The following is a 15,425-nucleotide window of genomic DNA, read 5'->3' as shown; positions in this document are numbered from 1 at the left end:
AGTAATATTTTCCTTGGTACATGTTCAATAGCGCTTGTGTAACAACACACTTTTCACCCATAGTTTAACTGCCCAAATGAAAAAAAACAAAACAAAACAAAACAAAACAAGACCGCGAGACCTTAAGGAAAGTATTGTTTCCTGTTGGTGTTCAGCCAATGGATGAAGATGGCAGAAGCCAGTACATTGGCCATATGCTCATTACTAACCCTAACCCTGCTTTAAGAAGGTACCAGTTAGCATGATTCCTGTGATCAGCAATGGCAGGGTAAGCTAATGTTTCTATGACTAGTTAGAATTCTACTGCACATGGGCCATTTATGATGAGAGTCTGTATGTAACTCAGAAGTAATACAGGAGTCATGTAACAAATTACAATTCTGAGACAGTAATATTGTAAGGTAAGGAATTACTTTTAAATAACAGTAACAAGTAATCTGTAATGGATTACATTTTGGATGTAACTTGCACTACACTGGTGATAACAATGGTATCATGATAGAGGTTCAGTGATCCTCACACCAAGAATGTTGTCTAGTTGTGTGTGTGTGTGTGTGTGTGTGTGTGTGTGTGTGTGTGTGTGTGACTGAATGACTACCCATGCTAACATAGGAGTATTACATAGTTATTAAATTTTTTATTCAACCCGCAGTAAAAAAAAAAAAAAAAAAAAAAAAAAGGATACTCATCAAACCATCATAAATGCAGAAAAATAAGAGATGTTGCTCGGCTGAAATCACATTGATTATTAAAAGGTGCTGAATAAAACTGATTAACTAAATTATGATTATACTGAAATATTATTTTAATTTAGATAGTTAGCTTCACATTATTCAATTAATAATTAATTCAATGAAATCAAAATTGTAAAAACCTTTACCATTTCACAGCAATACGAGGAAACAGAAAAAGGTTAAAAAATCTTCCCGCTTCATGAGCTAAAACCAGACAATGATACAATTGATGTTACTCTGCTTTTATTCTGCCCTCCTTTTGTTTGTCGTTACATTTCTAAAACCCGTCCCTTTCAGCTCCTTCCTCAGATTCTACCCGTCAGTGTCCGTTTGCCTCCCTGTATTTCTTCGCTCTCTATGGTCTTGTAACCTCCTGCCCATGTGTTTCAAAGACTTGCTGACTGTCCTGTCTGTCAGAAGGTATTAGCACAGCACAGCACTTCGAACGCAAAGTGCAACATAGGGGAGGGCCATCTGGACCACAGATCAGGTGGACTCGTGATGTATGATCGGAATTTTTCTCAGAGCTCTTGTAGGGCTATTTCTAGAGTTCAAGTGGTGTGAGGGACTTACTTGTATTATTATTCACCTAAAACTGCACCATTTGTCATTATTTTTGTACTTGTAGTGTAGTTTTGTACCTTTATTATTGCTTTAAGTAGAGAATAGAATACTCATAATCAGTAAACACTGGATAACTGCATGATCTTATGTCTACAGGGGATTATCTGTTGTGATCCTTACCACAAACAGAGATATAAACAGACAAACAAAAAAAAACAAACGTCATACTAATTTCAGATTTTTAACCTATTTGTTTCCCATCATCAAAGCAAAAGCTCATGGGTGCAGAAGCAAGATGTTCCTCATGCATAATGACAAAGGAGGACAAAAGCTTTTTCTCTTTTTTTTCTCTAAAAGCCAAACTTAAGCGAAATGAACAAATGATGGAACAGACAAACTTAAATTGCATTAGCCCGAACAAAAGCTTCATTCAGCCACAGCGAGCCGATGGGTGTCAAAATGAACGACAAAAGGTTATGCAGCATAAACTGCTTACCTTTATCCACTATCGGAGTATATAAAACCATTGAGAGTAAGAGAGAGGAACAAAAGACATTAAGTGCCATTAGATAGAGAGTTCCTACCGTCCTCAGGAATTAAAGGGAAAACCAGGATGCTCTTACCGAGTTCTTCCAGTTCTGAGGTCATGGACTTGGAGCGCATAGACAGGGCTGTGGTAGGTGCTCTCTTTGGTGGAGGAGGAGCTGCAAGACAGAGATGATGGTATAATTTTAAAAGTCAGTACAATGACGATAAGTGCACAGAAAATTTGTGGAGTAAAATAATCTGGAGTTAGGTAAAAAAAAAAAAGAGTGAAAGAGTTAAACTTCTGGAGTTCATTCTGTAAGTGTCATTTTTCAGGGTACATTAACCAGGTGTTGAGGAGCATGACTGAATACCGGTGTGCTCATGGACATCATATGAGGTGTCGTATAAGTACCATTTTACTTCTGAAACAAGGCTATTTATTAGGCTGTAAGTAACTTTTCTGTCAGCTCTTGTCAGTATCATAATGTGTATATTTCTGTTCGGACCAACTTGCTAATCAGCTGCTAAAATTAACTCTTGCTGCAAACTTAGAACGTCGAACATGCTAATTTTAGCTCGATGGCTTCTTGCGTTGTAGTCTTAGGTAAATTCATACAATTCGTACAAGAGTTAAGAGCAAAGCTATTGAACAAATAAGTGTCATGGTGCAGTCCTGCGTTGCCACAGACTCCTCCCTCAGACTCATTATCAACTTCACCTGCTGGCACCTGTCACACCTGGAGCAGATCTCCATTAGGAGCCTATATAAGCGGCTCCTCTGCTCTGGGACGGAGCCAGATCATTGCTGCTGCTGCTGTCTCCATAGACGGTCATCCCATTTCACTTCAGAGCCATAACCCAGACTCTCACCGTCCTGATCCGGTCTTCCTGTGGATTCTGATGTTTTCAAACCCAGGTTTTGTCTCGTTCTCATGTATTGTTTTATGTTATTAAACCCATTTTCTCCCTTCAGCACCGTGCATATGAGTTCAGTCTTTCACTCAGTAGTGACAGTAACTGGCTAAAACAGCAACAATGTTAAACTGTTTCTTTTGTTTTACTTTTGTTCAGGCACCTCAAACAAATTCATGGATTGTCTCCTGGGCTATTTACAGGGGTTGGACAAAATAATGGAAACACCTTCACCTCAAGATGATAATGCCCCAATCCATACAGCTAGAATTGTTAAAGAATGGCATGAGGAACATTCTAATGAAGTTGAGCATCTCGTATGGCCGGCAGAGTTCCTAGACCTCAACATTATTGAGCATTTATGGTCAGTTTTAGAGATTCAAGTAAGACGTCGATTTCCACCGCCATCGTCTCTAAAAGAGTTGGAGGGTATTCTAACTGAAGAATGGCTTAAAATTCCTTTGGAAACAATTCACAAGTTGTATGAATCAATACCTCGGAGAATTGAGGCTGTAATTGCCGCAAAAGGCGGACCTACACCATATTAAATTATATTTTGTTGATTTTTTAAGGTGTTTCCATTATTTTGTCCAACCCCTGTATATTGTTGAAAGAAAGCACTTCATGCAAGAGCACTTTATAAGCATCCATATAGCATGTGTTTGAGCACACTTTAAAAAAAACAAACAAAAAAAAAACAACAAAACAACTAGTCACTAGTGTTTCTTGTTTTTGTAATCATTTTCACCTCCCCAAAAAACATTACATCGAAATATTAACTCCATTAGGTGTTGAATATTAACCCCCATTAGAGTTCACATAAAATGAATTTCAGGCGTGAGTTGTGTTTTATTCTACATGAGATGAGTTTTTGTAACTCCTAGAAGAGTTAAATTTTAACTCATGAAAAGAATTAAAAGATCAACTCTCTGAAAAGAGTTACTTTAACCCTGCTCTAGAGTGTATTCCATGGTCTCACATGTACACTTAATTCGAGTGGATTTTAACTCCCATGGAGTTTATTCCAAAGACCAGAATTTGCTGTGTGATGAATGGGTTGATAATAGGGCTGGGTATCATGGCCAATTTCCATAATCGATTCGATTTCGATTCATAAGGTTCTGAATCGATTAATCATGATTTGATTCGATTCAATATCGATTCAATTCAGTATTAATTGATTGATTCAGAGTAATTTAGTGATACAAAGTACAATTTTGAGTTGTAACGTGATTATTTAAGTACTGCAGTCATGCAACACATCAATACTGGTACCAATATTGATATTAGAAAGGAAATAAATATGACATTTCAGCAGTAAATTGCTGAATGTGCTCTTAAATAATGAACGGGACAGAAACATTGCGATGTTTTTACAGTGGCTCAGAACGGACTTCGTTAACTTTATTCGGTTTTATGGCTGGAGGCTACTACTCAATGGGGGTGGGGGGGGTACACGCGCTCCGTGAATGTTGGTTGGGGGGTGGGGGGGGTAGTGTAGCCGTCAGATATTGTCGCTTTCCTCTTCCTCTAACTCCATACTCAGCCATAGGTGATAGTGTGGATCCAAGTTATTATTCCAAGAACGACTGGCTTCCGTGATTCGCCGGGCGGCCAGTTCCTTCACACTGCGGGTTCGAGTTTGAGGCCAGAGGACCACCAGCGGAGGGGGTTTCCCCACCGCGTCTTTTCCGCGTCTTTTTCGCGAACGAGACCAAGTCTTCCCCAGGGTTTGCAAGACGGAGCCGCCCGCGGCTCCGCATACTTCAGGTCCTGCACTGAAAAATCGATCTCATCCACTATTAATCGATTACGCAAAATTAAAATGAGATCGATCTAAGATCGATTAAATCGATTTTTTTACCCAGCCCTAGTTGATAACACCTCACATTTCATCCTTGTGGAAAACGATCAGAATTCTCAGAGGTGAATTATTTTTGACTTAGATATGAACATGTACTTAAAGGTGCGGGAGACTTTCGTGACCAATTTTTCATCAAATCTGTTAAACCTCAGTCATAGCCTAAGCATCACAAATCTGTAAGTCTTTCTGTGATTACTCACTTGAATCTCTTGCATTACGGGGAACAATTTCTTAGTGCCATCCACCATAAACAAACTGTGTGTTTACAAACAGAGCAGGGAGGTAACTAAGGCATTTTCAGAATTTTGTCGCGACAGGCATTGTGGGAAAGGGAGGTTCACGCAGCCACCTGACAGCGGCAGCTGATATAGACACGACACATAAACGGCAGGAGTTCCCTTCCCTCTATGCATACTTCAGCCGTTTCCATGTTTCAGCTGTTTCCGCGTCATGTTTGTTTCATCCATATAATATCGTATGGTTGCACTGCCGCTGCCACTGTCAGGCGACTGCGTGAACCTCTCTTTCCCACAGTGCACGTCGCGACAAAATTCCGAAAATGCCCGAGTTACCTCCTGGCTCTGTTTGTAAACACACGTTTTGTTTATGGTGGATGACACTAAGAAACTGTTCACCATAATGCAAGAGATTCAGGTGAGTAATCACAGAAAGACTTACAGATTGGTGATACTGAGGATATGACTGAGGTTTTACAGATTTGATGAAAAATTGGTCACAAAAGTCTCCTGCACCTTTAAAAACAGGAGCAGCTGGAGGTAAAATATGAAGTGATTAAGGATTTAAATTGTCCTAATGATAAAAGTGTGGTAAGTTTCATAAGTAAAACCATAGAAAAACAAAGAGGCTTTACCTTCTTTTTCTCTTGATTATATATTTTGTGTAGGATTTTACATTGTTAGCTCTTTTTTTCCCTAGCTGACTTAACCAGTAGATGTGAAACAGGACAGTCTCTGGTATTGTCCTGTACTGCCAAACTCCAACACAGTGAAAAGAAATGAAAAAGAAAAAAAAAGTTTTTAAGTAGAGAGGAGCAACAGTTGACTAATCAGAGATAAGTAAGCAAATAATCTCCAATTACAGGTACCTGGGAGTCCAGCTGGACAACAAGTTGGACTGGTCCTGTCATATGCAGACTCTGCACAAGACGGGGCAAAGTAGACTTTATTTCTTACGGAGAATAAGGTCATTCAACATCTCCACGCCTCTTCTGCGCAGCTTTTACCAGACTGTGGTGGTTGGTGTCCTGTTTTTTTGGTGTGCTGTGTTGGGGGGAGGGAGCTTGTATTTCAGACAGAACTAGAAGCACTCGGAGAGCGCAGACCTCTGCCAAGGCTGATCAGTGGGCCCCCCCGGGGGCCCCCCCACCCTGATCACCCCCAAAAGTTAATCATTTCTTCCTTATCCCATTTCCAACAAACCCTGAAAATTTCATCAAAATCTGTCCATAACTTTTTGAGTTATGTTGCACACTAACGGACAGACAAACAAACAGACAAGCAAACCCTGGCAAAAACATAACCTCCTTGGCGGAGGTAAACAGACTGAACAAACTCATAAAGAAAGCGAGCTCCATCATTGGGATGGGACTGGACACAGTTCAGCAGGTGGCTGGGGTGAGAATGCTCAGGAAGCTGGACTCTATTTTGAGGAATGCATCTCACCCATTTCACCACCTTAAGGAGTTCAGGGAGAGCACCTTCAGCCACAAACTGATCCCCCTTGGTCCAGGAATGAATGCAGTAGGAGGTCCTTCCTTCCGGCTGCTATTAAACTTTTTAATATTGCTGTGCAATAAATTATTGTATGCTGTGCATACTATAGGTGTTTTTGTTTTATTGTATTATTTTACATTACTTTTATTGTACATATTATATATTTATATATCTTTTATTCTGTTTTTAACACTTCTTCATTCCATTGCTGGTTGTATGTGGCATGTCTGTTGTGATGGGTCAGTGTGTTTTTTGTGCTGCTTGTACTGCTGGTGTGGTAACCAAAGAATTTCCTGTAAAGGATCAATAAAGTATCTCTGTCTGTCTGTCTGTCTGTCTGTCTGTCTGTCTGTCTGTCTGTCTGTCTGTCTGTCTGTCTGTCTGTCTGTCTGTCTGTCTGTCTGTCTGTCTGTCTATCTATCTATCTATCTATCTATCTATCTATCTATCTATCTATCTATCTATCTATCTATCTATCTATCTATCTATCTATCTATCTATCTATCTATCTAATCATTTTTCGGATGTGTTTTGGAAGACCATGAAAGCCAAATTCTAAAAATCTAAATAGCTCTATTCACTTTCACGTGTGTAAGCGACTGTGAGGTTATAAACAGCAGCCATCAGCTTTACAGAAAAATGTATAAACTTCTGATGAAGCATAATTTTTTTGTTTGCATTCTGAATATGGAGTAAGTCAGGTTTTTTTGTTGCCTCAGAGGGATGTTATTACATAACACATCATCAGTCAGCATGACGCTTTACTGCAGTCTTTGGTATAATAATATAGGAAGTACAACTGTAGGCAAACAGCAGAAGGATCTTTACACACTTTGCTGCAGACACAGTATACTCCTGTATCCTGCTGTTTTACTATTGATGCAAGTTTATTATTACCTTGCATTTACACAAGGCCAGAATGACAAATTTAACACATTTTCTCCATTGTTTTAGGTTTCAGTGGTTTGTGTGATATTACCTTTTTTGCGTGCCGTGTCCTCAGGGTCCAGATTCCGGCTCACCGTCACCACCTTGATCAGGAGCCGGTTTCCTCCCTGACGGATCATGTTGACCACCTGTCTGTGGCCGACCTTCACCACGTTCTCCTGGTTTACCTGTGACAAGAACACAAACAACACAAAAAAGGGTTTTAAGGAGAAATATCAATACCAATCAATAACAATATCAGTCACCTATTGACCTCCATTTAAGTAAAGTTAAATGCACTGGAAAAAAATCAAAATCTTACCAAGTGTATTTTTCCTCATTTCTAGTCAAAATATCTCATCACACTTAAAATAAGACATAATCACCTAAAGAGTAACTTTTCAGTGAGATGTAAGAACTTATTTTTTGACAATAGATCTTGAAAATTTTATTTCAAGAAATCTTACCAAGATAATTTTTACTTGTTCCATTGGCAGATTTTTTTTTTTTTTTTTTGCTTAATTCAACATTGTTTTGCTTAATTCAAGATTTTTTTTTTTGCTTAATTCATGCAAAAAAAATCTGCCAATGGAACAAGTGAAAATTATCTTGCTAAGATTTCTTGAAATAAAATTTTCTAGATCTGTTGTCTAAAAATAAGTTCTTATATCTCACTGAAAAGTTACTCTTTATTTTATCTTTATTTATAAGTGTGATGAGATATTTTGACTAGAAATGAGAAAAATACACTTGGTAAAATTTAGATGTTTTCCAGTATGGTACATGGACTGCACTTAAATAGCACATTTTATACACCTTCATGGTGCCCAAAGCACTTTACGTAGCAATGCCACCATGTAAGGCACTGCCAGACCCTACTGGGCCAGGAGCCAGGATTCAAACTACCGAACCTTTGGTCATGGGACGACCCTCTCTACCAACTGAGCGACAGCTGTTGCATGCAACTGAATTCCTTTATTGTCATTTTACAGTGAAACACAATGAAATGTGGATGCAACTCTCCATCACAATGAAGTTGAAAAGTAGAAACAGGTATAAATAAATTAAAAGTAATATATAACATATACTCAAAAACATTCTATACATAACATCAGTATGATCTTTATTTATAAAGCAATCCAAGTCACAATGTGTTGTAGTGGCTATAAAATGACAGTCAAGTCCTAAATTATCAGGTTTTATAGTGTGTGAACCCAATAACAAGACAAATTAAGAGTAAAAAAGCCAAAGCAACGGAATTAAGACTTCAGTAATATCGGGAAAGTTTGTTGTAAGAAGGGATTTTAAAGAGGTTAGTGACTGAGCTGACCCCATTTCCACTGCTTCAGAGCCTTTAATAGTGTTCTAGACACTTCAGAAAGATGATCTCTGCCCAAGAATCTCAAAGTGTGAACCAACATGTTAAGGAATTAAAACTTTTGTAACACAGCTGGAGAGAGGCGATGAACAGCCGCACAAGAAACCAGCAACATCTACCTAAACCATACAAAGAGGCAGTGTAATGATGGAAAATTAGGAGGGAAGAAGGACTTAAGTATCTGTTTATCACCTGTAGTGCTAGACTGATCTCATGAAATTGCGTCGTATGTCACGCCAGTTCTTAGGGCATTTGGTATGCCATACGTACGCATTTCCATCCTTTCGCATGTTATTCAACGCCATTTGATCACATGCCAATGTACGCCAAGATCTCCGGTTTACATATCTGTAACCGCTAACCCTAACCCTAAACCTAACCCTAATCCTACACGTGGAAAGCTTATAATGTGTACACTTTTAATTGTTATCTATACGCAATTCATGATATCACATTGTGTAGTTCATAGGTCGGACACAAAGCCTATGGACTAACATCTTTTTTTCATTTTTTGAAAGGTCGAAATGAAAGTTAGGACTGTGTTGACATGCATGATTTCAGTGAATAATGTCCTGAGAGAAAAAGGTTTTGTACTGGCACAAATCTGCTGATAAAATACATATCATGATGGTCACGAGTCACTATGTTGGATGTATTGTGATTTTTAACCATATTCTGCTCTTTGAATAACAGTCATGACCAAAACTGAGATTTGTGGAGGCATTGTGATCTTGACCTTTGACCATTAAACTCTCATTTCATTCTTGTAAATTCCAAATTTGAATAAAATGTTTAAAATTGGGTTGGATTACAGACGATTCATAAATTCTGGACATCATGAGAACTCTGGAAATATCTCAATTTCCCCCTGGTGGTTGGATGCAGTAAACGTCCTCCAATAATGTTTCCTCCCAAAGATGATCTTGGATTCCTTAGGTAGATTTCATCATACAGATTTGTCTTCATATAATCATGTTTCAGATAGGGGTGTTAGAAAATATCGTTTTTGTAATATATCGCGATATTTCATTTCACAATACTGTATCGATATTAAAAATAGGACCAATGGATAAATTTAGCTTGTAGCTTACCGTCCAAATTAAAAGCTTTGGGAAATGTATCTACAGGGTGGGGAAGCAAAATTTACAATGAACATTTAGTTGTTTTTTCTCAGCAGGCACTACGTCAATTGTTTTGAAACCAAACATATATTGATGTCATAATCATGCCTAACACTATTATCCATACCTTTTCAGAAACTTTTGCCCATATGAGTAATCAGGAAAGCAAACATCAAAGAGTGTGTGATTTGCTGAATGCACTCGTCACACCAAAGGAGATTTCAAAAATAGTTGGAGTGTCCATAAAGACTGTTTATAATGGAAAGAAGAGAATGACTATGAGCAAAACTATTACGAGAAAGTCTGGAAGATACTATTAAAGAAGAATGGGAGAAGTTGTCACCCGAATATTTGAGGAACACTTGCGCAAGTTTCAGGAAGTGTGTGAAGGCAGTTATTGAGAAAGGAGGACACATAGAATAAAAACATTTTCTATTATGTAAATTTTCTTGTGGCAAATAAATTCTCATGACTTTCAATAAACTAATTGGTCATACACTGTCTTTCAATCCCTTTCAATCAAAATATTGTAAATTTTGCTTCCCCACCCTGTAGATGCCATTTATTATCACCCAGCTATGTCTATTTATTATATTGGAGAAATAGCCCATGTTTTGGTCATATTCCAATCAGATCTGTAAAAAATTCAAATTCCAACTTGATATCATTGATACTTACTGATTTATTGGATCAACCACGTCCTATCTTTTATAATGGGAAAATTTGTCAAAGTTGCACCAAATCCAGAATCAGATCTGGATTGAAATAATTGCAATACCTTGTGTTGACATCATCATAAAGAAGCTGTATACCAAGTTTGAAGTCAATCAGAACTGTAGTTTGAGAGAAAAAGATGATTGAAATGTTTTCCCCATAAGAGCCCATGTTAAATTTTCTGCAAGTTCCCAGATCCAGAAGAAGATCCTGATCAGCATGTGGACATTATGTTTTGGTCATCTCCCCATCAGGGCTGGACTGTAGAAATTTCAACTTGATATCATTTATATTTATTGAGTTATTGCATTGATCCACTTCCTATCTCTTATAATGGGGAAAGTTTTCAAAGTCACACCAAATCCAGAATCAGATCCAGATCCAAATAATTTCACTAACTTTTGTTGACATCATCATAAAGAAGCTGTATACCAAGTTTGAAGTCAAACAGAATAGTAGTTTCGGAGAAGAAGATGATTGAAATTTTTGTAACGGACGACGGACGACGACAACAACAGACGATGACGACAGACGCCGCCGACAGACGCCGCAGATGGATGCCGCATGACGACAATAGCTTACGGCCTGTCAGCCAGTAAGCTAAAAAGTACTGTATCGATATTTTTAGGTATTTATTCAAATGCAGATATGGCGGAGGTTCATTTTTGTTTTTCGGTTTTCTTTATTGTTTATATTTTATCTACTATTATTTAACACTATTTTATTAAATAACAGTTATTTAAAGCATCCTAATATCACTTTTTACTGTCTGAGAGAGGCACATTGTAGTTCTTTTGTTGGAATTGCACAAAAATAATGTTATGATATTAGTTATGAACTAATAGAATATGAACACTTAAGCAGGATCTTAAACTGTAATGTAAAATATAATTTAAGTTTCAACAGGAACATTTTGTGATATAGCATTAGATCCTGTTGTGATCAAATAAAAATGTGTTTAGTATTTGTGCATATTTCTGGCATAATTAAATTCTTCCAGGAAATAATCATTGTAAAAAAGAAACAAACAAAAAATTGCCTTTTTAACAGTATCATGATATATCGTATTGTGATTCTAATATTGTGATTTTTATCATATCGCCAGATTCTTGCCAATACACACCCCTAGTTTCAGATCAGTTTACTTTTTATTAACTTACTTGATCTTTTTAAAATGGGTGATCGACAGCTTTAATGACCAATTACCATCCTGAATCTGGTGCCAAGAACCAGTCAGACCAATCTAGGCATCCCTGTATCTCTACTTTACAGACTCTGTGGTCACAAGACTTTAGTTTATTTATTATATTTTTTTATCACACAGTGGGTAGCTGGGTTACAGCTTCCATCTTTCATCTGGTATATTAAATGGAAAGAAGGAAAACTTATAAAAAAATAATGCACACAAATTGAAGAAAAGTCAACTAAAAGCATTGGTGCATGGAAGTTGCATACTGTAACTTTTTCAGTCTTTGACTTCATTCCCTCATTCATCCAGCAGATATCCACTCACAGCACTAATTGGACTTTCAGAAGAAAAATTCAATTCTAAAACTGACCGTGATTATGCAAATGTGGTGGTATATTAGCTCTGTCCTACTGCCAATCTTCCTAATTGCAATATTCATGTTAGTGGTAGGAGACAAAACTATAGCTGCTGCCCTCACAGTCAGTCTTCAAAGACAGTCTGAAAAAGTTGTTTTATAGGCCAAAAACTCCTGCTGCTGGAAACTCAGTGACAATCAGTGTATAATTAAAGGTGATGTGTGCAGACATCGTAGGCAGCAGCAGGCCACGTACAGTTCATGTATTTATAGCTGAGCGAACACAAAACACTGCACACCACCATGTTTCTAGTGTGCCTTTGGCCGTGCGAATACAGACACGTCATAAAGATGGGTGACAAATCTAGAAAATAGGACCAATAGCCCTGTATCTTGAATGTTCTATCAAGAATCAATGAGAACTTGAATTTGTGAGGTTGTCAGATTCTGGTGCTACGTTACAGTCCTGTGGTCTTGATGCAGGAGATCAATCTCCAAATAGAAGTGGGTGGTACTTTCACTGGAGGAGAACTCAACACATTAAATGAAAGTCCATATATGACTTCTATCAGTGCTCAATAGTAACTACTGTATATTGACACCTGTAACCATTTACATGTTATAAACCATCAGAATATGGCCCATTATAAGTAAAGGCTAATTTTTCATATTTCAGAAATTCATCAAAAAATTCAAAAACCAACATTTCTCACAACTGTGAACAAACTTTGTAGACATTGGCCAAAGGAAGCTACATATAATATTTGAAATGAATCTGACCAGTACTTTCTACAGAGAAGATGTTTGAAGAAATTGCTAACAAAGACGGCAACGAAGACGGCGATGAACACGGCGATGAACACGGCGACGAACACAGCACCTCCACAAAATTTCTCCATAAACTTTGACCAAACTTCTGAAAATATTATGATAATATCCTGATGAACTGAACAAAAACATCAACATTTTCCTCTATATACAACTGCAGTGTTTCCATTAATACCTGGACTGTAGCATAAAATATTGCAGGCTTTGTGATGACTCAAAAATGACTTAAGTATCTGTTTATCACCTGTAGTTCCAGATTGATCTCATGAAATTGCGTTGTATGTCACGCCAGTTCTTAGGGCAGTGTTTTTCAACCTTGGGGTTTGGACCCCACATGGGGTCGCCTGGAATTCAAATGGGGTCGCGTGAAATTTCTAGTAATTGATAAAAATAAAAAAGTAAGAAAACTAATAAAAAATATATGTTGAGTTGAGAGACAGTCCCAATCCATAAAAGACATGACAAACTGAAGCTGAAACTGAAGCACTGTAGTTCAGTTTATCTGTTAAATGTTCATTGTGGTCAGTTTCAGATGCTGCAGCTCTTTCATAATTCATTGTTTGAGTTATTGTTTGTTCAGTATTAATTGTCAGCCTTGTAAACCCAAGTTGGACTGACTGTACATATCCTGACCAAGGAAAATAAAATTCTCACTTTGTGCAGTAATCTACACCTGGCTTTTCTGCCTCCATCCAAAATAATATACATTATATAGACTAAATGTCGTCTAAAATTAACTTTTATTATCAACATAGCATAGCAAACTACTACATGATCAAAAACAAATTAATTTTAGCAAAAAAAATGTCTCGGTTTTGAATGTTTGGGGTCGCCAGAAATTTGTGATGTCAAAATAGGGTCACTAGCCAAAAAAGGTTGGGAACCACTGTCTTGGGGCATTTGGTGTGCTATACGTATACATTTCCGTCCTTTCGCATGTTACTCAACACCATTTGATCACGTGTCAATGTACGCCAAGATCTCCGGTTTAACATATTCGTAACTGCTAAACCTAACCCTAATCCTACACGTGGAAAGCTTACAATGTGTACACTTTTATTTGTTATCTGTATTCATGATATCACATTGTGTAGTTCATAGGTCAGATCCACAGCCCATGGACTAACATCATTTTTTCAGCAACAGCAAAACACAGAAGTTAATGCAGACAGACACCATACACTAAATTCACTAGCCTATCAACCTGTGGTAGCACCAGTAATGCTACAAACACCAGGGTCTTCACCTTAGGTATGTGCAAAGCTGTCTGTAAATTACTGTAGTAACAGAGACCTAAAACCCTGTTTTTATGTGGATGAGAGGCCCAAATGTAGTCAAAAACATTAGAAATATCCCTATAACTGTGGACAGGGTATGAATGTAGACACAGGACAGCTGGCTTACTCCTCCGTATATCATTTTTACGCCAAAGTTTAGTGAGTTTAATACATTCCTATACATACATATATACATATACATTGGCATGAATTTCAGTGGTTTTCATCAATGTTAAATTGGAAGAGAGAACACAACATTCTCCTCAAATTCCCCTTGAATCAGCAGAATCTTGCTCTCTTTGCTGACTTCCCAGTGTTGCATTCAACCCTATACAATACTAACAATAAAATGGCTGTTGCACATTATTTCTTAAAAACAAAAAGGAAAAAAAAAAAGTCTGAAACTTCATTGCATCACACCAGAAAAGGTCTGATAAAAATAGCAGGTAGCCTGTGATGTCATCTTTCTATTCCTGCTGAGGTAATAAATACCCATGACTACGAAAAAGTCACTGTGTTCTAGTACCTTCACGAAAGCCAGGTGTTTGGGGGAGTCTTTAATCCAGCCTGATAAGGGGTAGTAGGACGGAGTTCCCTCTACCACCATAAGAAGCAGCACTCCAAAACCAAGCAAAATTAATCCAGTGAGGTTACATGGAGATCATTAAACCTCAATAAATTACTTTTCTCAGAAGAGATAATGACAAATTACCTCCTGTGGACTTATTTAGCTACTGTTCTTTTGTACATCAATATGGTCATAACAATAACATAAAATGAAGGAGATTGATTTGCCTTTTCTTTAAAAACAGAACATTTTCTTGGGTGGGGTGGGGTGCTGGGGACCAAGATAGCACATGAACCCCCTGAAAACCTGGGGAAAGCCCTGTATGTAGACCCCAGATGGGATTATATAATGGAGTCATAAAAGTCTGAACTGTCTATACTCAGCTGTTTTCTCTCTTGTCGTTGTGATAAAACTAGGGCTGTCAAAATTGACACATTAAAACAGATTAATCCATCATCATGATTAATTCGATTAAAATTTTTAACGCAATTAACCCATCTGCAGCGCAGAACGACTCTGAACGTCTCTGCCAACGCATTTGGGGCAGTTTGTCCAAATAGAGTTAACGTCACACATGAACAAATGGACAGTTGATCCGGTAGTGACAGGCAGCAGAACCAACCCATATAGATGGAAGACACTAAACAGCTCATTGGTCCTCTGGATGGAAATATGAGGACAAAAAAACCAAGATGAACAGTTGTTTCAAGTTGTTTTGTTGAAACTGTTGAAG

At 37.7% G+C, this 15,425-nt stretch overlaps 1 protein-coding gene across 1 annotated transcript in view; it reads right to left on the bottom strand.

The window, feature by feature from the left end:
• LOC115439140 (SH3 and multiple ankyrin repeat domains protein 2-like) overlaps nucleotides 1-15,425 on the bottom strand; it is a 515,551-nt gene that overhangs the window by 41,042 nt on the left and 459,084 nt on the right. Inside the window, exons 19-21 of the mRNA XM_030162991.1 lie at nucleotides 7,315-7,450; nucleotides 1,922-2,002; nucleotides 1,795-1,803 (exon numbers count right to left, since the gene is read on the bottom strand). Coding sequence (XP_030018851.1) covers nucleotides 1,795-1,803; nucleotides 1,922-2,002; nucleotides 7,315-7,450 — 226 coding nt within the window. The remainder of the gene's footprint in view (nucleotides 1-1,794; nucleotides 1,804-1,921; nucleotides 2,003-7,314; nucleotides 7,451-15,425) is intronic.

Source organism: Sphaeramia orbicularis, chromosome 3 (assembly GCF_902148855.1).
Source record: "Sphaeramia orbicularis chromosome 3, fSphaOr1.1, whole genome shotgun sequence".
Lineage (NCBI taxonomy): Eukaryota > Metazoa > Chordata > Actinopteri > Kurtiformes > Apogonidae > Sphaeramia > Sphaeramia orbicularis.
The sequence above is the reverse complement of the archived record's forward strand: the minus strand, read 5'-3'. Positions and strand labels throughout refer to the sequence as shown.